This window comes from Marmota monax, unplaced genomic scaffold (assembly GCF_021218885.2).
Source record: "Marmota monax isolate L192 unplaced genomic scaffold, Marmota_monax_Labrador192_F-V1.1 WCK01_AAM20220418_F8-fsc00116, whole genome shotgun sequence".
In the NCBI taxonomy this organism is placed as follows: domain Eukaryota; kingdom Metazoa; phylum Chordata; class Mammalia; order Rodentia; family Sciuridae; genus Marmota; species Marmota monax.
Genome location: NW_026695220.1, coordinates 4,087,201 through 4,110,564, shown reverse-complemented (window position 1 = coordinate 4,110,564; position 23,364 = coordinate 4,087,201). Strand labels below are relative to the sequence as shown.

General features: G+C 35.0%; 1 protein-coding gene across 2 annotated transcripts in view; it reads right to left on the bottom strand.

Annotated features, from left to right (window-relative positions):
- The window catches only part of Phf3 (PHD finger protein 3), an 85,714-nt gene extending 64,019 nt beyond the window's left edge, over window positions 1–21,695 (bottom strand). The window contains exons 1-2 of one of the 2 annotated variants that reach the window (XM_046432567.2): window positions 21,352–21,490; window positions 9,299–9,567 (exon numbers count right to left, since the gene is read on the bottom strand). In XM_046432567.2, the coding sequence (XP_046288523.1) occupies window positions 9,299–9,542 (244 nt within the window). In that variant the 5' untranslated portion in view covers window positions 9,543–9,567; window positions 21,352–21,490. Of the gene's footprint in view, window positions 1–9,298; window positions 9,568–21,351 lie in introns of both variants that reach the window. The other variant, XM_046432568.2, reaches the window with a different exon arrangement.
- Window positions 21,696–23,364: the final 1,669 nt, after the last annotated feature.

Here is a 23,364-nt window from a genome sequence, read left to right as displayed (position 1 = left end):
TAGGTCACTCATTCAATGTTGCAAACTTTGTAAGTTTTTTACCACTTCTTCCCCACTAAATTCCATTCAATGAAAATAAATAAAAGGTTAAAAAAATGACAACCAAAATCAGATAAGATTTCAACACACCTCTACAGATGAAAAGAAACTGAATAGAAAAGTCTAATGGAATAGCATGAAAAAGAATCAGTTCAGAATCAAAGGTAGTTAAAGGTATGAAAAGAACAACTGTGTCCAATAAGTTTTTAGTCTCTAGCAATGGAATGATAGGAAGGGCATAAGTATTGAGCTGGACCAGAAATAAAGAATTAACTGGAAAAAAAAATTACCTGAAGGCCTAAATCCTAAAAGATCAATGCCTCTCTTCCAAATCCATTATCTAGCAAGGCCCATAACTAAACACTGATTACAAGCAAGAAAATCTTTTCCTAACCCTAAACTGAAACTGAATGAACTAGATTCAGTAGGAGAATTACTATCTAAATAAGATACTTCTCATTCTGATATTCAGAGGTTCCACAAAAAACTGCAGGATATCTAGATAAAGTCCACTTATCTTATAGTAAAATTGGACTAAATTTCCCACTGAGAAATATGAAATAGGATTCATTTTAAACATCTACAAACAACCAATAAGAATCAGACATTTGGGGAAAACCTACAACACTATGGGAAAGAACAAAATAAACAAATGGAAAAATTAATTCAAACAATAGATTGTTATATGTCCCTATGTAAGTAGATTGCTATTTTAAAATGGCATGAATAAAAAGAACAGAGTTCTTAGAAAAATAATTTTCATAATTAAATATTCAAAAACATGGAAACTATGGCAATGAATCTCTCAAAATACACAAAGCAAAAAAAAAAAAAAAAAAACAAAGAAATAGGTAAGAAACATGGGACAACATCTGTCTACTAGCAATCTGCAGAAAAAACACAAAAAAAATTCCTCATAGTTCAAAGGATTACTCTTCCAAACTGAAAAGGCTCCTGAAGTACCCAGAAAAATAAAAAAAGACTAAACCAGGATGCATCTACATTTCATAATATCAAAAAGAGAAAATCCTAAAGATGGTGTGGAAGGAAGGTTACCTAACAGTACAACAAATACTCATACAAATATAAGGCAACCCATTAGAAATACTAGATGTCCGCAGGCCAAAAAACAATGTTTTAAATTTTTAAATATTCAACTTCTATATAAAAGAAAATCATTGGGCTGGAGGTGTAGCTCAGTGGAAGAGAGCTTGCCTAGCATGTGTGAGGCCCTGGGTTCGATCCTCAGCACCACATAAAAATAAATAAGCAAAATAAAGGTATTGTGTTCATCTACAACTAAAAATATTTTTTTAAAAAAGCAAATCATTAATCAAGTATAATGGTATTACAAGGTTATTAAGGATATATTAAGCAAAGAAAATGTATAGAAAAAAGATGAAGTACTAGAAAGCAATACCATGAATCAAGGAGAGCAGAAAAGCTCTAGGATAAGAGATGTCCAACAGGCAAAGAAAATGACAATAATACAATGACAAAGAGACAGAACAGGAATGGGGTCGTGGCTCAGCAGTAAAGTGCTCACCTAGCATATATACAATGTGCTGGGTTCAATCTTCAATCTTCAGCATTACATAAAAATAAATACATAAAATAAAGGTATTGTGTCCAACTGCAACTTTTTATATATATATATAAAAGAAAAAGAGAAGAGACAGAACAATGACAAAGAGCGTGGGAGGATAGGAAAAACAACTCAACAGAACCAATAGTACACTCAAGACTTTGGGAAAAGAACCCTGTTATAATATCACAGAAATGTTAAGTTTAAAAAAAAAAATGTGTAGTCAGCTACTCAAGGAACAAATTTGTACTTATCTTCGACCAAGATTTGTTTTTTGGTTTAAGGTTTGTTTTTTTGTTTTAAGTGAAAAAAGCAATGGCCTTTGAGAATAACAATAAAATGAAATTAGTAGTACATGACAACAATAAAATACAGCGATAGAAAGACACAGTGATAGAAAGTTAATTTTATTTCATATTTTAAGTTATAAAGCCAGAAAATTTGATATTCAGTCAATGCAAAGTAAAATTAAAATATGCTTGGTGTTATAGTATGTTAAGCTAAGGAAAGCAAAAGTAAATGGAACCAAGTAGAAGTGAAACAGAAAAACTAAATATTATACAAAATGAAGACGTGAATTCGAAAAAACTGGTCTTGGTCCAGAAATTCCCTCTCTGGGGATTTTCTGAATTTAGAAAATGATACTTTAATATCTGTATTAAAAGGTTTGTTTTATCTATGAGCGCAATTTTTATTTTTGGTATTAAAGATGACGTGTAGAAATGACTAATGATGCTGGGGTTGTGGTTTAGTGGTAGAGCGCTTGCCTAGTGTGAGGCACTGGGTTCGATTCTCAGCGCCGCATATAAATAAAATGAATAAAATAAAAGTTCAACAACATCTAAAAATATTTTTAAAAAATGACTAATGAAAAACACCTATTTGAGGAGAACAGGTATATACTATTAGAAATGTCTGAATTGAATAACAGTATAACACAAAGTATAAGAAAACAGCAGAAACAAACTAAATAGCAATTGAAGCTGTTTATGTAAATAAAAAGTTATCACTGTGTTTCTAAGTTATATTTCACATAAACAATGAAATACATCAAGCTTACAAAATCATTTAAAATCAAAATAAACACAGACTAATTTTCAATTAATATTTTTAGAGACACTTTAGGTGGGTGACTCTCATGTGCAAGGCTCTGGGTTCAATTATTAGCATTGCCAAAAACAAATAAAAAACTGATATTTTAGGTTCAAGCAAAGGGGCATCTAATAGAAACAACTATCTGATGCCTAAATCACCAGTGAAACATCCCAATTAAGGGATCATATCCAGCAAAAGTATAAATCCCATATCTGTAGGTTCCCTTTTAGTAATCCATTTGGGGAATTCTCAAGTTCTTCCTTTTAACCACTCAAACTCTGCTTCCCTGTATGACCAACTTAATCTAGTTTTTTTCCATTTGTACATAAAGAAGTCAAATCCCTAGGCTGGGGTTGTGGCTCAGCGGTAGAGCCCTCACCTAGCATGTGCAGAGCCTTGGGTTCGATCCTCAGAACCACACAAAAATAAATAAATATAGGAATTGTGTCCAATTACAACAAAAAATAAAATATATGAAAAAAGAAGTCAAATCCCTTATCAATATGACAAACTTTCAAACACCTATGGCAACTATTATTTTCTACTCTTTCCACCAGATTCTAACATTCTCTCTCCACTTGCAGATGTTAAAGTAACACCTCTAATTCTATGAGGAGTTACTCAATGGGGTTTTGTTGTTGTTTTTCTAATTAGTTGTACATGGCAGTAAAATGCATTTTGATATACTGTACCCAAATGGAGCACAACTTCTCATTCCTCTGGTGTGTATGTGTTTTAAGCATCTTTATTTATTTTATTTATTTATTTTAATGTGGCGCTGAGTCTCAAACCCAGTGCCTCACACCTGCCAGGAAAGCAATCTACTACTGAACCACAACCCAATATATACTAGTGTTTTGTTTTGTTTTGTTTTCTTTTTGATATGGGGGACTGAATGCAAGGGCACCTAACCACTAAGCCACATCCTCAGCCTTCTTTTTATACTTTAAATAAAGAGACAGGGTCTTGCTAAGTTGCTTAGGGCCTCACTATATTGCTGAGGCTCGATTTGAACACGTGATCCTCTTGCCTAAGCCTCCCGAGTCACTGGGATTATAGGCATGACCCACCATGCCCAACACAATGTATTTTGATCAATTTTTTTCATCATATTTGCATGATTACTTTGAATTAGATTTATATTTCTCCTGCTTAAAAGTGATTCTCAAAAGTTGATGAATCATGAACCAAGCATGGTGGGTCATGCCTGTAATCCTAGCAGTTTGGGAGGCTGAGGCAAGAGGATCAGGAGTTCAAAGCCAGCCTCAGCAACTTAGTGAGACCCTAAGCAACTTAGCATTACCCTATCTTTAAATAAAAACAAAAAAGGGCTGGGGATGTGGCTCAGTAGTTAAGTGCTCCGAGGTTCAATCCTTGGTACAAAAAAAAAAAAAGTATGAAAAATGGTCTAAGAGGGTCACTAAAATACAGTTGTTTTTCAAAATTAGCAAATAAAATACTAGTACTCAGAATAAACAAAAATAGTGAAGATTCCAGCGCAAGTGGAGAATTAATTTGCATGTACATTGGTATAATTTGGACAAATAACTCCCTCCTACCCCTAGAAAAAGTACAAATAAAGACTACAATAATAAATATCTCAAAACTGGATTTTATTGGACCACAGCACCACTATGCTTACTTTTAGTTCAATGTATTTTCTAATAGAAAACTGTTGTGCAGCCAGGCATGATGGCACATGCCTATAATCCTAGTGGTCCAGGAGACTGAGGCAGGAGGATTACGATTTAAAGCCAACTTCGCTAGCAGCTTAGTGAGGTCCTAAGCAACTTAGCAAGACCCTGTCTTAAAATAAAAAAGGGCTGTGGATGTGGCTCAATGATTAAGGGCCCCTGGGTTCAATCCTTCGTATAAAAAAAAAAATGTTGTCCAAAAAAACCATGAAGCCATAAAACCTGTAAATACTTTTCAAACTAATCTCAGTGACACAATGGATCACAAATCACTTTTCCAGGACAAGTGCAACATAATTTTTTTCCAATTCTAAACAGATGAATTCTGTTTTTAATGATGAATTATAGCGGTATGATTAAAAGTTACAAAACACAAATACTACAGATTCTCACTCATGTAGAAGCTACAAAAGTTGATTTCACAGAAGTACAGAGCAGGACAGTGGTCACTTGAGGTTAGGAAAGGTAGTGGGAAGGGAGTTTGGAGGGAGATAGGATAGCAAATATCAAAATACAGTTAAGAAAGAAGAATAAGTTCTAATATTCTATAGCACAGTAGGGTGACTATAGTTCACAATAAATTTATAATGTATTTTTTAAAAATTAGAAGGAATTTGAAGCCTCCCAACACAAAGGAAAAAAATGATGTGTCTGAGGAAACGTTAATTGCCCTGATTAATGTATCAAATTATAACACTGTACTCCCATAAATATGTACAATTATTATGTGCCAATTAAAAAAAAAAACATGTGCCAAAACATGACTAAATCATAACACGGATGAGAAATTTGTAAACTTAGTTAAGATGTATTACAATACTTTGCTCAAAAGGAAAGCAGTACAAGACAAAATTCTTTTTTTAAACAACAGTGCTTGATTATCATATAGTATCAGTGGTATTCATGATAAGAAAACAATTAACAAGTGCATGTTAGACACTTTACAGTTGAAAAACCACATAAGCACACAATATGAACCAACTCACAGCAAATATGAAGTATTATCTATAGGAGTCAAATAATTTTTTAAATTTGCCTCATCTCTAAAAGCCATGTTATAGAAAGGATTTTTTAAATAATTTAACTTAGCGAATTATGATTTTGCAAGGCATGATCAAGCCTGGAAACATCATCTTAGTTTAACGGAAGGAGTATAGTAACTACAAGTGCTATACGAATAAAAGACTACTCTGAATACCCACGCATGTATCTACAATGTGTCTGTCTTCCTGGTCTTTAGGTAATGTTGATCAACACAGTAAAAACAAATAAAACACAAACATCAAACATTTCTCTTCAATGCATTACATAAAGAAACAAATCATAAAAACAAGATTTTTTTTTTCCAATGAATGGGTCATCACTGGCAATGTAAAAGGGGAACGCATTCGTTTATAAAATTAGAAATAAAATTAACATTTCTTCATGACACTGATAATGCCAGTAAACAGCATTTCAACAATTTTGAATACAGTCCTTAAGTGGTATATATAAGACATATTCAGTATCTTAAAACTTATTAATTGGAAAATATTGTTTTTAAGGGCTGGGGAGGTGGCTCAAGTGGTAATGCGCTCGCCTGGCATGGGCAGGGCGCTGGGTTCAATCCTCAGCACCACGTAAAAATAAAATAAAGATGTTGCATCCACCAAAAACTAAAAAATAAATATTAAAAATTTCTCTCTCTCTAAAAAAGAAAATATTGTTTTTAATTTAAAACTAAAAAGATTTTTTAGAAGTATAATAAGTGATTTAATGATCAAGATTGAGTATCTAGTATTTCCTGGCTTTCCTCACTCAGTGGGATTGATTGATTGATAGATAGATAGATAGATAGATAGATAGATAGATAGATAGATAGATAGATGAATGTATTAGATAGATAGATAGATAGATGGATGAATGTATTAGTGGGCGGCACATCTAAAAGCCATATGCAAATATTGCAGGTAAACTAATACTTTACAGAGTCAAAAGCATTCAAAAAAAGATCAGAAGTCCATTGGTTGCTCTCTTGGAAAAAAAAAAAAAATCAAGCAATTAGCATCCCAAACAATTGCTTAATGTAATATTCCCTATTCCCTATTGTTGTTATTTTTTAAAACTACTATATGATTTCTGGAGACAACTGAAATATAACGCAAACCACTAAACTATGTCAATGAAAAATTGGTCTTTACTAAATACAGAAAACAACCTGGTTCAGCCTAACAGAACAAGATATGGAAACTATTTTGTTTGCAAATTTTATAACACTAAGAAAACAAAGTTACAAAGTAACCACAATCTATAGCTGTCACTCTCCTGAGAATACAAATAGGATAATTTCATCAAAACAAAGTAAAAACCTATAGTGTCAAGGTAAAAACATCTAACTAAGAAATGTCATTTTTATAACAAAGGCTGAAATAACTTACAAACAGCTGAAAAGTTACTGGCCACATAGTGCTTTCATTAACAGTTACAATAAGATTTCTTCTTTGAAATGCACTAGTAAATCTAATATTATTCCAAAACAAAAAGTCAAAAGTTTTATTTTAAAAAATACTTTCCATTTTGCTCGTTATAAAATGTTTGGGCCTTTACTGAACCAAATATCCTAAAATGCAAAAAGAACTTTGAAGTGTGTAAGATAAATCCCCTGACAGATGGCACAATGAAATTTAAACAATCCTGGACAGAAGAGCTTTATCATTATTTTTTCCCCATATACTCCCTGACACATCTTAAAAACATATATACTACAGGTATATGATTGCAACAGTTCTGCTACAGAATCTAAAATAAACAATTGTAGCAAACAAATTTTAAGGTAGGAAGATTCAGAAAGTAATTCTATTCAAGTTGAAGTTCAAAAGATAAAAGAATCATGAACAAGTATAAATAAATCAAACCTCAAAAAAATTTAAATACTTCACTAAAGAAAACTTCTAAAAGAAAGAAATGAAAACAATTCACATGAAAAAAAATCTTTTCATATCAACAGGAACCAATTTTTTTAAAAAGGGGATAGCAAGTAGGATTACTGATGTTACTAAAGAGTAGAATTTTCTAAGTAAAAATGTCTAAAAAGATAATACATGAGTCAATTTCAGACCCAAATACAACATCCTTTGAAGATAATTATAACTCCAACAACAAGTAAACAAATATTAAATAAATGTTCTTCCTGAACTTGGACTAAATTGAGAAACAGTGTGCATACAACCAAACACTGTCAAAGTGCTTATTAACAATAAAGATAATTAGAAATACTATACTGACACAGGCACCAAAACTTGAACAATGCATACATAAAACAATTTTTAAAGCTTTAAAACATTTAAAATACAACATGAACAATGTAAACCTATGTGGTAACACAACACAATGAAAATAATTCAGAGATACAGCATTAGCAACAATTCAAAACCTCAGTATTAAGGAATGGTTCAAATGACAAGATTCACAGCATCCAGAGTTGAGGTCTTCAGGCAGAGTAATGTGACAAATTTATGGGTTAACAGCAGATCACCCATTCCAAAGTTAAGTAATGCTATATAAAATTTTAAATATTTGGCAGAAAATATTAAAATAAAATGAAAAATATACTGGAAAACTATACTTGAGGAGAGGTCTAGAGTCATGAGACACAAACCAAGATCACATAAACCTGTGCACTACTTCAGGGAATGATGAAGGAAAGTCTTACCTTTCCATGTGAGGCTTTAAACCTTTATCTAATTTTAGCTTACAGAGAACTAACTGCCTCAAAGTTTAGGGTAATATTTCCTTTGCTGTATAAAAGAAAAACTACTTATTTTTCTACATATTAACATAATGCCAAAGTGACTTCTTATTAAATATAGTTTAGTTTTAAAGAAATTTAATTAATCTCGCTCTTGGCTAGTTCAATTGTAGATCCTAGAGCAGTGCTGTCCAATATAAACATAATGCAAGCCACATAATGTGATTTTAAATTTTCAAGTAGCCACTTCTTTCAAAAACAAAACATAAAATAAGCCAGGCAGGACGGTTCTTCTACTTAGCTTATTGAGACAGGAGGCTTGACACAAGGAGTTTGAAACCATCCTAGGCAACATAGCAAAAGCATTCTCAAAAAAAAAAAAAAAAAGGAAAAAGAAATCACACAACATTTATTTTAATAATTTTTAACCAAAAATATCACTTTAACACATAATGAACATTTAAAAATGCTCATTTTTATTTTTATAACATTTTATATAATCTTTTTTTCACACAGACTTCAAAATCTCATGCATTTTATAGTACATCTCAATTAGTACTGGATGCATTTCAGGAAATCAACAGTAATATGTGGCTAGTTGTTACTATACAGGAGAGCACCGGTCTAGAGGTTTATTCCTGGTTTTGAGACACATTCACAATACTAAAGAATCTGAAACTGGAGCAAAGAATGTATTAAATTTGAAGGGCTGGGAGGAACATTAGGAAGGGTCAATTCAGCCTCCCTCTCCCTTGACTCCAGCAGGCCTAGGGTAACAACATGTCCCAATCTGCCAGGCAATCCCTATTTGCTAGTAAGACTCCCAATTCACAGCTGTTTTGATGACATAATAATTAACAGCACATCCTATGTTCTCATAATATCCCAATCTGGTTGATAAATTACATGGTCATTCAAACTGTATCTACAATACCCTTAAAGATAACTCCACACTCCTTGGAAGAAAATTTAGTTTAAATTCTAATTCTGATGCCTGGAAAAGAAGCTCTATATTCAAAGGAAAGAACCCTAAATTCACTACCCTCACCATCAAAAAACAAAAAAACAACCAAAAAAAAAAAAAAAAAATGCTGCTGAAAATTCTTATTTTAAATTGCAGACTAAAAAAAGAAAAAAAAAAAAAAAAGTAAGAATTACCTGTTGAACAAGGCATCTGGAAATTGGGATCATTGCTATCCAAAACAGGCAAACAGAACTGGTTACTTGCAGATCCTAGCATAGGATCCTTATCGCTGAGCATGTTCTTCAGCGAGTCCTCTAAGACATTTTGACTTGTACTAAAATCCTCACAGACTTCATTCTCCAGGTTGGATCCTAGAAATAGGGCATCATCTAAGTGTTCAGTAGGAATTAAATGATTAAATGTATCAACTATATCCATGAAGACTTCTGTGTGTCTTTCAGCCCTATAGAAAGACAAAAAAAATACCATAAGAAATAAAGCTATCAATTGAAAATCACCTAATACCAAATTATTTTAATAGTTTTGAATCTAAGAACACACTTCTGAATTTTTGTTTCAAAAAAAATCCTCACTGTTTTTAGAATATACATTTGGAAATGTGGAATGAATCTTTACTAAATAATCTTTCTTTATCATGCATGTAGAATATTATTTTACCAGAAATCCTAAATGTTTACTCAATTCATTACTTTTAGGAAAAAAAATATGTATACAGTTCAATAATTTGACACATTTAAAAGAATTACATGGCTTAAACCATATGTTTTTAACCATAATGTTTCCATAAATTAAGAATCAAACACTTTTACAATAAGTCCAAGTATATGAACTAAAATCAAGTCATTTAAATTATTGTTCCATACCTAGCAAAACTGTAAAGGATCCTCGCTTTATTTACAAGGCATTTAAATTATCTAAAGAAAAGTAACATATAGACAAAAAGTTTTGTTGTGGAGGCAAAAAGGAAAATAGAAATATCAACTAAACCAAACGAATCACAACTTAAAAAACTACACAAGCACATGAAGATGTGCACATAAACACATTTTTCCCCCTGAAGTCCCCTTTCTGTAAAAAATGAGAATAACAGGAAAACAATCATATCATGAATTTAAAATTTATTTTATGTGTAATCTATACAAATTACCAAGTTGTCTCCTACTTGAACTGTTCCTATGAATTAGATATTCAGCAAAAGTCATCTCAATATCTAAAGGGGCCTCAATTATCACAAGTTGAACTATTTTTGATACTGGTTTTAGATAAAACCAAACCAATATATATTTGGGGGGTAGGAGGAGTCAATAAAAAAAAACTGTTTAGTCAGAAAATCCTATTGATTAACCAGAATGCACTGCGCTCCATATTTCAAGGTTTTTAAATTAGCTCCAAATCTACCAAAATTTTCTCAAACTGGCCTTCAATTCTTCCCCCTATAAAATGAGGGAAGAAGTTCACATTATCATTTACTGGTATACAACATACTTTATTAAATGTTTTACCTACATTATATAATTTAATCCCCGATAATAAATTGGATCCATTATTATCCCTGTGTTACAAATAAAATGAACTTAAAAATTTAAAAATCTTCCCCAAAGTCAGAAAACATAGCCAAGGTTCAAACCCAGATTTCAGTCTCCATAGCTCCAGCCTGGTGGTTACCATTACCCCTTCACACTAAGGCACTGGAAAGATTTGATTCATTAAAGTCTTTTTTTTTTTTTAATGTTTTTAGTTGTCAATGGACCTTCATTTTATTTGTTTACTTACATGCAGTGCTGAGAATGGAACCCCAATGCATCACACATGCTAGGCAAGCACTTTACCACTGAGCCACACCCTCCAACCCTCATTAAGTCTTTTAAAACAATTTTCCACCATTTTCAACAAATCAGTGGTTGCCTGGGACCACAAATAAAGGAAAAGACAGGCTCTAGAGAAATGATGGTACTTTGAAGGATGATAGAAATGCCTGAATCTTGATTTTTAGTAATGGTTTCAGACATTGGTTCATTTTTAATGGGCATAATTTATTGCACCTCAAATTAAAAAAGAAAAAAGCTAAGAAAATTCCCTTGGTCTTTTTTTTTTTCTTTAAATATGTTTCTAGTTGTAGATGGACACAATGCCTTTTATTTATTTTTTATGTGGTGCTGATGTTAGAAACCAGAGCCTCACACATGCTAGGCACATGCTCTACCAGTGAGCTACGACCCCATCCCCTCCCTTGGTCTTAAAAGAGTTCATCCCCTTCAAAATAAGTTTTAGTATTCTCTACTAAAATTATGCTATTTGTTTACACAGAAATATTAATAAAGCTCTGAAAGAAAATGTTACCTATTTTACTTATTCACTGGTTATTCTCCAAATTAACAGAAAATTGTAGTTAGCAATGCTGATAAAAAGTAATAAAAAATTTCTTTAAGAAAGAAATCCCTACAGCTATATGATCTCAGTACGTAAGAAAGCCTCAATAATACATCACCAATATTCTGATAATACATTTTTGAGTTCCAAAGAAATTCTAGTATAATAAACCAATCAACAATAATTTACTAAAAAGTTTACTGTTTTGCAAATTTAAGCAGATTAGAGAATTACCAATGAATTTATCTGAATGTGCTCGAATCTAAACTTTACACTACAAATCAAAATTACTTGTCTTCAGAGGGCTGCATCCCAATTAATAATAATCTTTTCTCAGATGAATAAAAAAGAAAAAAAGACAATTTTAATTCTAGAAACAAACTGTTAATTTTTCTTCTAAAAATGGTACTCTGACTCTACTGAAAACAAGCATTCTCATAGCGACACAAGGCTAATAAATTCTATAAATTTCACCTGATGTCTTTCTATGGCACCAAACACACAGTACTTTCAAGTGGGACATTCAGAACATTCAGAAGTTGTAGTCACGCAGTTCAAGATCACAGAGCCATATGGAAGACCAGCCCATTCTAAATCTTTATAACTTTCCCTCCCATAATATACTACTATTTGCAAAAAAATCCTCAAACTCCTTTACTCTTCAAACTCCTTTACTGAAAGTGCTTACAGAGTTTATGCCATATTTTTAATTTCAACAGCAAATAAAATTTAGTCTTTAAAGACCAATTTTAAAAAACAAACAGCCAGACCCAGTGGTGCACACCTGTAATCTTAGCAACTCCGGAGGCTGAGGCAGGAGGATCACCAAGTTAAAAGTCAACCTCAAAGCAACTCAGTGAGGTAAGACCTTGTCTCAATAAATAAAAAGTGGTGGAGATGTGACTCAGTGATTAAGCACCCCTAGGTTCAATCCCTGATACAAAAGTAATAATAAAATAGAATAAAGCATACTATTAAAAAAATGCACAAATCCAACTGTCCAGTATAGTTTTTTAGTCAAAACTATTATGGCACATTAAGTTTCTCAGGACTTAAATAACAGACATTATCAAGGAAAATGGTTTATATGGTCCAAAGTAGAGACAGAGCAAGTAAAGCAAAGTCACATTTCTTTAACAATACCTTTTATTTTTCAACAAATGTTTATTAAGAATCTACCCTGCATGAGGAAGAGGCAGGAGAACATCAAGTTCAAGGCAAGTCTCTGCAACTTAACAAGACCCTACCCTACCTCAAAATAAAAAATAAAAAAGGACTGGGGGTGTAGCAAAGTGGTAAAGTACCCCTGGACTCAATCCCCAGTGCAAAAGGGGAAAGAAAAAAGCAGCTACCATTGTATGAGACACCTTGGTAGGCCAAAGAGTATGGGAATCTTCTAAAACAGAATAGAGTATAAAGCCTCCCAAACTTATGGGTCCAAAAAAGACAATTTCCATAGAATATGTCATAAGACCAGTATTTTGTGGAATACATTTTGAGGAAAACTGTTCAAATTAGTAAGACTAGTTTTTCTTATGTAGTTCCAACTGGTTCCGCAAGCAATTCCAGAGGAAAAATGCCAAAAATGACTGAATGCAGCCATCCAACAAGACCATCATAAAAGTAACATTTATCAGAAATTAACATCAAGTCATTTTAAGAAACATCTCAGGTATCAAAAACAAAAGTTCTTGCTTAGTACCAAAAATGAAAGCTCTTAGGCTACATAGAAAAACAAATGTTAACTAACTAGAAATATTAACTCACAATGGACACACTAATATATTCAATGCCATGTAGATTATATCATGGAACAGGAAAAGTACAATAATAAATAAACTCGTAAAATTAGAAAATGTATGTCATTTAGTTAAAATTAATGTACTTTTAGTAATCTTTTAGTTCTGATAAAGGCAATAGTATTAATGTCAGATGATAATAATCAGAGAAACTGAATTAAGGGTATACCAGAACTTCATGACTTCTTTGCAATTTTCCTATAAATCTAAAATTATTCCAAAATTTAAAAACCTTTTTAAAAAACACTAATTTTCAGATATCTAATATGGATAGACAAAGATAATCAGATCTAATTGAGAAAAATTAATACCTGATTAGTATCTTTGTTAATTATACAGATTGCTAGATATAAACAAGTTCCTTTTCTTACACTGAAATTTTACTTAAACACTTCCTTACTTTTGGTATTATAAATTTAACAAATGAAACACAATGAGCATATATGGAGTATATTTTAAATGGCTAATGGTGAGTATATACCTAGTGAACCCAATATCAACAATTTGGGAACAGATTTGCTAAAATCATAAATGATTTCTGGAATTAGAGATGTACCTTATGTTTATAGACAATAACGTATGCAACTAAGTCAGAGAACTGAATAATCTGGTTAATTAATATTATTTATAGATCATATTTATTAAACATTTATTACAAACATTATCTTTTAAGTTCTAATGAAACAAACCTCAGTCTCAAATTCAAAAAATTAACAATCCAAAACAGAATACAGACATGTAAACAAATACAACAGCATGTAAACATCTCAACAAAATAAGAAGTGTCATATTAGAGGCTGCAGATAGTATCATAGAGAAAGGTGAAACTCAGGAAGCCAAGAAAAGCTAAGGGCATGATGTGTAAGCTGGGACCTGAAGGTCCAGAGGATATTATAGGCAAAGACAAAAGCATACACTAATTATGAATGGTTGAGTTCAGTCCTAATGGAGAGACTCAGAATCCAATTAAAAATTGTACTAACATTCTAAATAAAGTTTAATCTGAGCCCAAAGTTATTTCCTGCTTTAAAATACTTGTTTCATCTATAAAGCTAAGAGAATTATACTGCAGCCAATTTGGTTAATACTAGTAAAATCAAGTTACATTATTTTCTAGTGTTTCAAGCATGACTAAAATAGAAAAAGCTTAATTAAATAATAATGGAAAAAATTACACTTCTACAAACCTACTTTTCAAAGTCCGTTCTTTAAAGAACATCTTTAAAATAAACTTATTATACACTATTTCTCTTTAAAAAAAAAAAAAAAAAAGCACAAATGAACCTAACAATAGCGAGGTGAAAATATATCAGGACAATTATAAATTCTATTGAAAGAAAACTGAACAGGGTAATAGTAATGGTGGCAGCAAACATTCTATGTATGATGGTAAAGGAAGATCTCACTAATGTAGCAACATTTTAACCAAAGCCTGAAGTGAAAAAATGATCAATTCACAAATTGGGTAAGAGCAACATAGACAAAGACCTGGAAGTGCAAAGGTCCTGGAAATGAAGCACACTTAATGCCTTCCAGTCCTTACATCATAGTTTAAATTAAACAGTCAATTTCATCAGGCATTCTTAGTTAAGAAAAAATTTCTAATAAGCAGTGATAATCACAGATAAAAATACTACTGTTAATAACAATAAAGAATAAAATTTAATATGATCTATATTCATGCCAGGTAATGCGACAATCTGCTTTGCATCAGTAATTATCAATCAGAGAGAATTATGCCCATCCAGAGGACATTTGGCCACATTTAAAGACATTCTTTGCCATTGAAGATGGTACTAGAGAAATCTAGTAAATATACATTAAGGCACACAAATAGCCCAAAACAAAGAACTGTCCAGCCAAAAATGTCAACAGTATCAAGGCCAAGAAACCCTGCTCTACATTTATTATTAACTCATTTATCTTGACAATCGTATTTTATAATCCAAATTATACAAAAATAAATAAATTTGAGTCAGAGATTGCATTACTTGCTATAATTAAGTGGTGGAGCCAAAACATGAATCCAGAAAAATCTCATTTTGCCCTATGAACAAAACATGTAACAATGAATCCCACCATTACATATAATTATAATGCACCATCAACAATAAAAAAATATATATATGCGGGGGTGGGGGTGGGGGCTTGAATCCCAGCAACTCAGGAGGCTGAGGCAGAAGAACTGCAAATTCAAACCCAGCCTCAGGCTGGGCATGGTGACACATGCCTGTAATCCCAGAGGCTCAGGGGGCTGAAGCAGGAGGATCTTGAGTTCAAAGCCAGACTCAGCTTTGAACTCAAAGCTAAGCAACAAGAGACCCCATCTCTAAATCAAATACAAAACAGGGCTGGGAATGTGACTCAGTGTTTGATTGCCCCTGAGTTCAATCCTTGGTAACCCTCTCCAAAAAAGCCAGGCTTAGAAACTTAGTGAAGCCCTAAGCAACTTAGCAAGACCCTGTCTTAAAGATAAATAAAAATTAAAAAGGGCTGAGGATATAGCTCAGTGGTTGAACGTGCCTGGGTTCAAAACACACAAAAATATGGGGGCGGGGAGTCATTGCCCTTACCATTACTCTATATTATATTTTTGTAAAGTTAAATTCACTAAATATTTATTATTCAGGGCACTGTTCTAAACAACAAATATGTATTATGCATTTAATCTTCACAATCGCACAATTAGGCAGGTATTATTATTATTATTATGAATTTACAAGAGAGGGGCTACAGTTTATCAAAGTTATACCCAACATTACAGAACAAATAACAGAGCGGGGACTCAGATCCACTCTGTATGAAACCAAGATCAGTTTTTGACCACTATGGCATAAAAATACTAAAAATGAATCAAAGGTTATCCTTCTTGGGTAAAGTCAAGGAAAATTACTAAATGTCAACCCATGTGGTACGACACTACTACAAAACACAATTCTACAAAGCAATGCAATCTAGTCATCTGCTCTACATCAAATTCTACCCAATTTCATTAATTAGTTACAATATACTGGCAAACCTCATAAAAGAAAACAAGGATAACTTCTTTTCTGAATGGATCTAGTAAAAAGAATACAGAGGATACCAAGGTGTCTGCTTGCAGACTTATGAATTTAGAAAAAGAACTAACAGGTAGAAGTTGAAACTCACAAAAGCAGAATTACTAGCCAACAGAAGAAAGATGAGTTAATTTCAAGGTTTATCGTTATTTTGGCATTATAAGTGATATTTTAAGAAGCATTAGAAATTTGAATTAACCACATAAGTACTAAAACAAGCTCATCATTATAACTACACAGTCTAAGTAGTAATAGGCCAACAGATACTTAGCACTTACTACATGCCAGGTCCTATGCTAAATGTATTGTATGCATTGTCTCATTAGCTCTTTACAATGACTCTGTAAAGTAGGTGCAATTATTATTTCTCTTATACAAAACAGTAAATTGAAGTACAAACAATGACACAATATTCCCAAGGTCACACACCTAGTATTCTCAAATTTTAGCCCAGGTAGTATAATTCCTGAGCCTGTACTTTTTTTAGTTAGACACAATACTTTATTTTATTTATTTATCTTTTATGTGCTCAGGATCGAACCCAGGACCTCGCACATGCTAGGCTAGGTAGCGCTCCACCATTGAGACACAACCGCAGCCCCTGAGCCTGCACCTTTATACTTTCTGTACTCTACACCCATAATACATATTAATGTTTATAAATTTTAATATTGAAGCCAGATTTAAAATTAGGTAGTCAGTGTAGTTAGGTAAATCGGGTCTAATATCCAGTGAAATCTAAAATGGAGGCCATGTTGAGAATGAATTTCCGGAAAAGTTGAGCAACTCTTGGAATGTTTATGAAGCCCAGGAAACAGCCCCCAACAGATCTGGAGAAAGCCCATCCCAAAGAAATGTTAACGAACAGCAAACTTGACTCAGAAGTGCCCAGATTACTTCTTTGGCCAACCTGTGTCCCAACCCTTCCCACCTACATTCCATCACCAAAAACTATAAAAAGGGGATCCGCCCTTCAACAGATTCCACCTCTTGGGTCCCCTTCTTCCTCTGGGAGAAGTCTTTTCTGCTGTCCTTTAATAAACTTCTAATTTTCCACTCTGACCTTGCCTTGGCGTGCTTCTCTGGTGTTATTCTTCAACATTGGGGAAGCAAGGACTCGTCACTGGTCAACAGCGGTAACAATATCATTCATGAAATCTACAAAAATACTATAAATTTTGCAGTATCACTTTTTGGTGACTGATTCTTCTTACAAAACAAAGCAGGAAATGTGCATTTAGCCACCCTATACAGATTAAAAAACAAAATGGCTATCCTCAATGTGTATGAATAATACAGTGTGAAGGAAAAGCAAAGTCATCAACAAAAAACTTTGCAATTTATTTTATAGTCTAAAATAAACTTCACATAAAAACTATGAATTTAAATACATTAAACTTAGCCTTCCTGTATAATCAATGCCACTCAAAACTGTCTAATGAAATTAGATTACACCAACAGATTATACCAATGGGTAATACTTTAAAATCTTTCTGTATTTCCCCTCTTGGTTGTACCAATTGTCATAAAACTTTAAAATTTCTGACCATAAAAATGTTTTAAATTAGCCGGGCTTGGTCATGCACGCCTATGGTCCTAGCAGCTTGAGAGGCTGAAACAGAAGGGTGAAACCCAGCCTCAGCAACAGCAAGGCATTAAGCAACTCAGCAGGACCTTGTCCCTAAATAAAATACAAAATAGGGCTGGGAATGTGGCTCAGTGGTCGAGTGCCCCTGAATTTAATCCCTGGTACCAAAATAATTAACTAATTAATTAATTACATAATTTGCCAGGCATGGTGGCACACACCTGTAATCCCAGTGACTTGGGAGGCTAAGGCAGGAGGATCACCAATTTTTTTAGAGGTCAGTCTCAGCAACTTAATGAGACCCTGTCTCAAAATAAAAAATAAAAAGGGCTGGGGATGTAGCTCAGTGGTTAAGCATCCCTGAGTTCGATCCCTAGTACAAAAAAAAAAAAAAAAAAAGCCATAATTCATAACAATAACTGTACAGTCTATACATCTGAAAATTTCATACACCCTTTATAATTCTTGAAATATCTCACTTTTTTGACTCAAATACACTGATTAACATTTCATGTCTTTGAATCTTATTTTTTAGCATAGACTATATTCCTTAAGAGTAAAAACAGCACTTGGGTCTCAAGTATTTTTAATCAAGTCAATAATCTCAGTATCTATCCAAGTGTAATCAAAGAGCAATAATTAAAGGAAAATGTTTTTCACTATTCTCAAAGACTTACGTATCATAAATGTGTAACAATCTACAAGTCATTTTTGTAGTTTAAAAAATATCTATGCTTCCAAAAAGTATTTCAGGATTCTCAGAGGATGCTCCAGGAAGAAATAAAACACAGTCTAAGATGTTCTATTCCTGAAAAGAAATAAATCTAGAGCCACTTGTCAGAAAGAATTCCTGAAATGCGGATGAATGAAAATATTTAAATCAGCACTCTAAGAACCCTGAACTCCCTGACACTGTGTGAAGCAGTTATTGGTAATACAAAAACTGAATGCTGATCAATAAATCTCCATTATTTCATTTAAAAATTGAAGCAGTATTATTTTCAGAAAACTTTAATACACAAAAAGGCTTTTATAACAAATTGTAACAGACTTAACCTGTATTTTTTTAAAGTACACATGTAAGAAAGCAAAAAGTATCAAAAAAGCAAACACTATATTACCTTGTCAAGGAAAAATCATTATCTGTTTTAGCACCAGAAAACACAGAATAGTCTAACTTTCATTCAACAGTTTTCCAGGTAGGCCCTACAGTATGTAAAAATCTGAACTCTTAATTTTGCAGTAAACAAAATTGTCACTTGCTGCCCTCCAACTTTTATCAATACCACTTTATAAAAGGCAAAGACTATCAACCTTTCCTAGATGATTCCAATACTCAATAATTTAAATTTTAATAACATGGCTTTAAATGATTAATAATAAAGACAATTATGCTTTCAACTTTTCCATCTTGAAACTTTTATTTGATCAAACCTATTTTTCACTCACTTTTCCACCACTTTTCTTAGATTTGACTGGAATATGCAACACATTAGAATATTGTAAGATCACCATAATAAAGTTATCTGAGCTCTAATAACACAAAATACATAACTAATTCAGTGGAAGACAGAGGTTCACTGTTCTCCCAATAGTATGCTAAAGCACTATAATAAATTGCATTTTTTATGCTCTTCAATAAATGGACCCATAAAATATTCAAGAAACAAGGAAAATTTTGGTCCTATCACTGACTCATCTGTTATCAGTTTGATATTCACTAGTACAACTACCAAATAAACCTTGAAATCTAAGGTTGTAATTCTTTTTTAAATGAAAGTGGCCCGTTTCAGCTATGTATAAGTATTTCTTCTGTTAAGGAAGTTACTGAATGCGAGGCTTAGTTCATAGTAGTAATAACTCCTAAAAGACCTCCCTTAAATTCTATTTCTATATTTGGAAAATAGAGTATTTATTTTAAAATAATAACAGTGATGATGATGTTGGGGGAAAGAATCATTATGGTAATATATGACCAGTAAACAGAAGAATGGGAATAAGCGGGGAAAAGGTCAATTCGATGGCAAAGTTTAAAATTATTTCTTGACATAACAATAATCTTTACACAACACCTTCTGTGCTCTGTAATGGGAGCTATAAATTCAAAAATGTAAGTATGCCACAACAGTAAATGTCCTGGTTCTTTGACTCACATATTTCTTTCTTATCGCAAACACACATATTCATCTACAAACATTTTCAAAATAACAAACACTCATTCAAAAATTTTAAAAAAAAAAGTAAATAAATAAATGCGGTGTAGTTTTGGAAGATCTTAAAGCGACCAGCTGAAAAAAGACAAAAATGTTCAATCTGAAATAGTAACTAAACGTAACCACGATTTAAGTACTCCATAAGTACTTTACTGTCATCATTTTCATATTTTGGTTAAAATAAGTGAGCAAAGTTTGAATTTAGGGACGGCTCAATTATCGATGATTCTTTTTAAGTATCTCTACATATAACGAAAATCAGGAATAAGCAGATTTTAAAGCACTGTTACCACTTCCATTATACCACAATCACGTTCTACTAAAGATTACTGCATAGCACTAATAGTCACACATTCGAATCCTGGAAATGGCATTTGGAAACCCAAAGATGGGAAAAGGTCATCTGACCTGGCAACACATTCCTGAGGGAAAGAAGAGACACTGGACCGTGAGCGGTACCAACATTCTTTCCCTTTCTCCCTTCTCCCAACACCCCCTCTCCGTGTCAGGTGATCAGTTATTTAGCACCATTAACACGTACGTATCGACAAGTGGTTCATTAAATTACACGTATTATCAGAAGACATGATTCTAGGCTTCCCATTTCAAACTACGCGAAAGGAGCCGACAGTTTGGGTCCAGAGCACAAAAGAGCGCGTTAACAGGAGGATGGATGGAGCACCCACAACCCTCTTCAAAAGCGGGATGGCAAAGGATAGGCCTCGCGGCCAAGGCCAGTCCCCGCCTCCCGGCCCGGGGGCCCTGAGCTCGACGCTGGGGCTCCAGAAGAAGGCGGCTGCCAGGAGCTGCGGATCCGGCAGCCTGCGAGCCCGGCCTTCCCTGCAGCGCCCGCCGAGCCGTGCCTCGCCTCCCGGCCTGCGCGTCGGCGGCTGGGCAAATCGCCGACTAGGGCCTGGGAGAGGCCGCGGCCCGGACCTTCCGCCTGGAGACCGCGCCTTCGCGTCTCCCTCCCCAGCCCGCGGTCCAAACGGTTACCAGCGGCCGAGGCGGGGCGCGGGTAGGCCGTGGAGGTTGCGCAAGAGGCCCGGGAGGCGATTTCCCCGCGGCGCGGGAGAAAGGCGGGCAGTGTCCGCCGAGGGAGGGTGGGGAGGCCCGCGGAGGAGCCGTGCGTGTGGAAGCGGACGGGGGAGGGGAGGGTTGCCTGTCTCCCTGGCCGCGGCCACAGCCGCAACTCACCCAGCTCCTCCAGACGAGCGCTACCACTGGCAGCAAGAGGAAGATGGTGGCCGTGCCGCCGCCGCTGAGAAGGAGGAGGGGGCCCGGTGGGTGCCGCGGAGAGGGGGGTACGCGCAGGACGTCGGCGTCGTTGCCACAGCCTCTTTTCCTCCCGGGACCGAGCGGCTGCTGCTGACGACACTATTCCTGGCTTCCGCGTCGCCTTCCTAATCCTCGTTGCAGCCGCCACCGCCTTGGGCCCAAGGATCGCTTGCCTCGTGGAGATCGTGCGGCGCCGCGAGACCCCGCAGCCATCGGCATGCGGCGGCGGCGCGGGAGCAAGAACCGGGCGCGTCACGTGACGCCACTGTTTACCGTTCCGGGGGCCGCGGCCTGCGTAGCAGCCGCGCCTGCGCGGTTGGGTCCTCCCGCGCCGCGCCTCCTTGGGGCCCCCGGCAGCCGACTTCACTAGGCTTGCGTCTTCCAGGGACACGGCACCGCCCGCGCACTTCTGTAGCTTCCACCTCACCCCGGGCGGACAGGATAAAGCCAAGTTGGGCGCCTTTTCTCGACCATAATAAGCACTAGGACTTGACGGTTAATGTAATATTGATAGGCAAAGCTGCTCCCTACCTCCAAGGTACTTTTCATTAATTGGATATGAATTCAAGAATGGTAAACGATGCCCACATATTCTCTGATGGTTCTGCACGACAGTCACCAATGACTAGTGCCACCCTCACCCTGCCGCCTTATAGCTGATCTACCTCAAAACTGAAACTGCCTGCACCAAGAAACATTCTTGGTATCCTGGTATCCAAAAAGCAGACTTTAAAATGTGATCTGAGGTCCCGAAGAATCTCCAAGACCTTTAACAAAAACCGCCATTCCTCTGACAATAGCATATGTTCAAGGCCAAATTTCTTCCCACCTTTCAAGCAAAACAGCATATAGAAATTAAAGGAACAACAGATGGGAGAATCCAGATGTTTTCTATCTAGCCAAACATTAAGGACGTTTGCAAAAAAAAAAAACTTAACTACACTGTTCATTAATTTATCAGAAAAAAATTCATACTTAATATGGTAGTGTCCCACTGGTTATTTTTAAATAATAGATGATTAACTTTTTCTAGGTTTAATCTCTGTAAATATTGATATACAATCATATAAAGAAAAGCTATAGGGAATCCCTCAATTTTTGAGAGTTTACAGAGCTCCTGAGGCTAACAAGATAGAGAATCCTCAGTCAAGTTTGAGTACTTCCACAATAGCTAGGGCTTACTCCATACCAGCTCTAATGAGCGCTGTGGTGTAACTCTTCATTTGACCAAAATGAGCCTCTTAAGGACAGGAACTGTGTCTTCTTTGATAGAGACTATTTCAATGTTCAGTAAGAACTGCAGAGCACGTTATTATTCATGTGGCCTGTACTTTTTTTTTTTTTTTTGGTTGGGGGTGGGTACTAGGGATTGAACTCAGGGGCACATAATCACAGAGCCATATCCCCATCACTATTTTGTATTTTATTTAGAGACAGGGTCTCACTGAGTTGCTTAACACCATGCTGTTGCTGAGGCTGGCTTTGAACTCAAGATCTTCCCACCTCAGCCTCCCGAGTCACGGGGAACCACAGGGATTACAGGCGTGTACTACTGTAAGGGGCTGTGGCCTGCACTCTTCCAAAAATCTTTGCATGTTGACATAAACCTCACACCAACCACAGTTCATGCTGCCAGATCAATAGGAGGTAGAATAAGTCACAGGCACGTAATGACCTGCTCTTTACTCTCTCTACTCTTCTGATATTTTAAGTGCTTTTGATACCCTGGGCTTCTAGAAAGGAGATTTGTATTATCCTGATTCTGCCAGATTTCTAGCATTCCACCCCCTTCCTTGACTCATCAATCCCTCAAGACTTTGCTTTCCAATCTTTTTTTTTCTTTTGAGGAAAAAAGAAATGAATAATCAAACACATTTCTTTTATTTGCGATATTGGAGATGGATTTCAAAAACAAACCTAATGCTTTCCTTA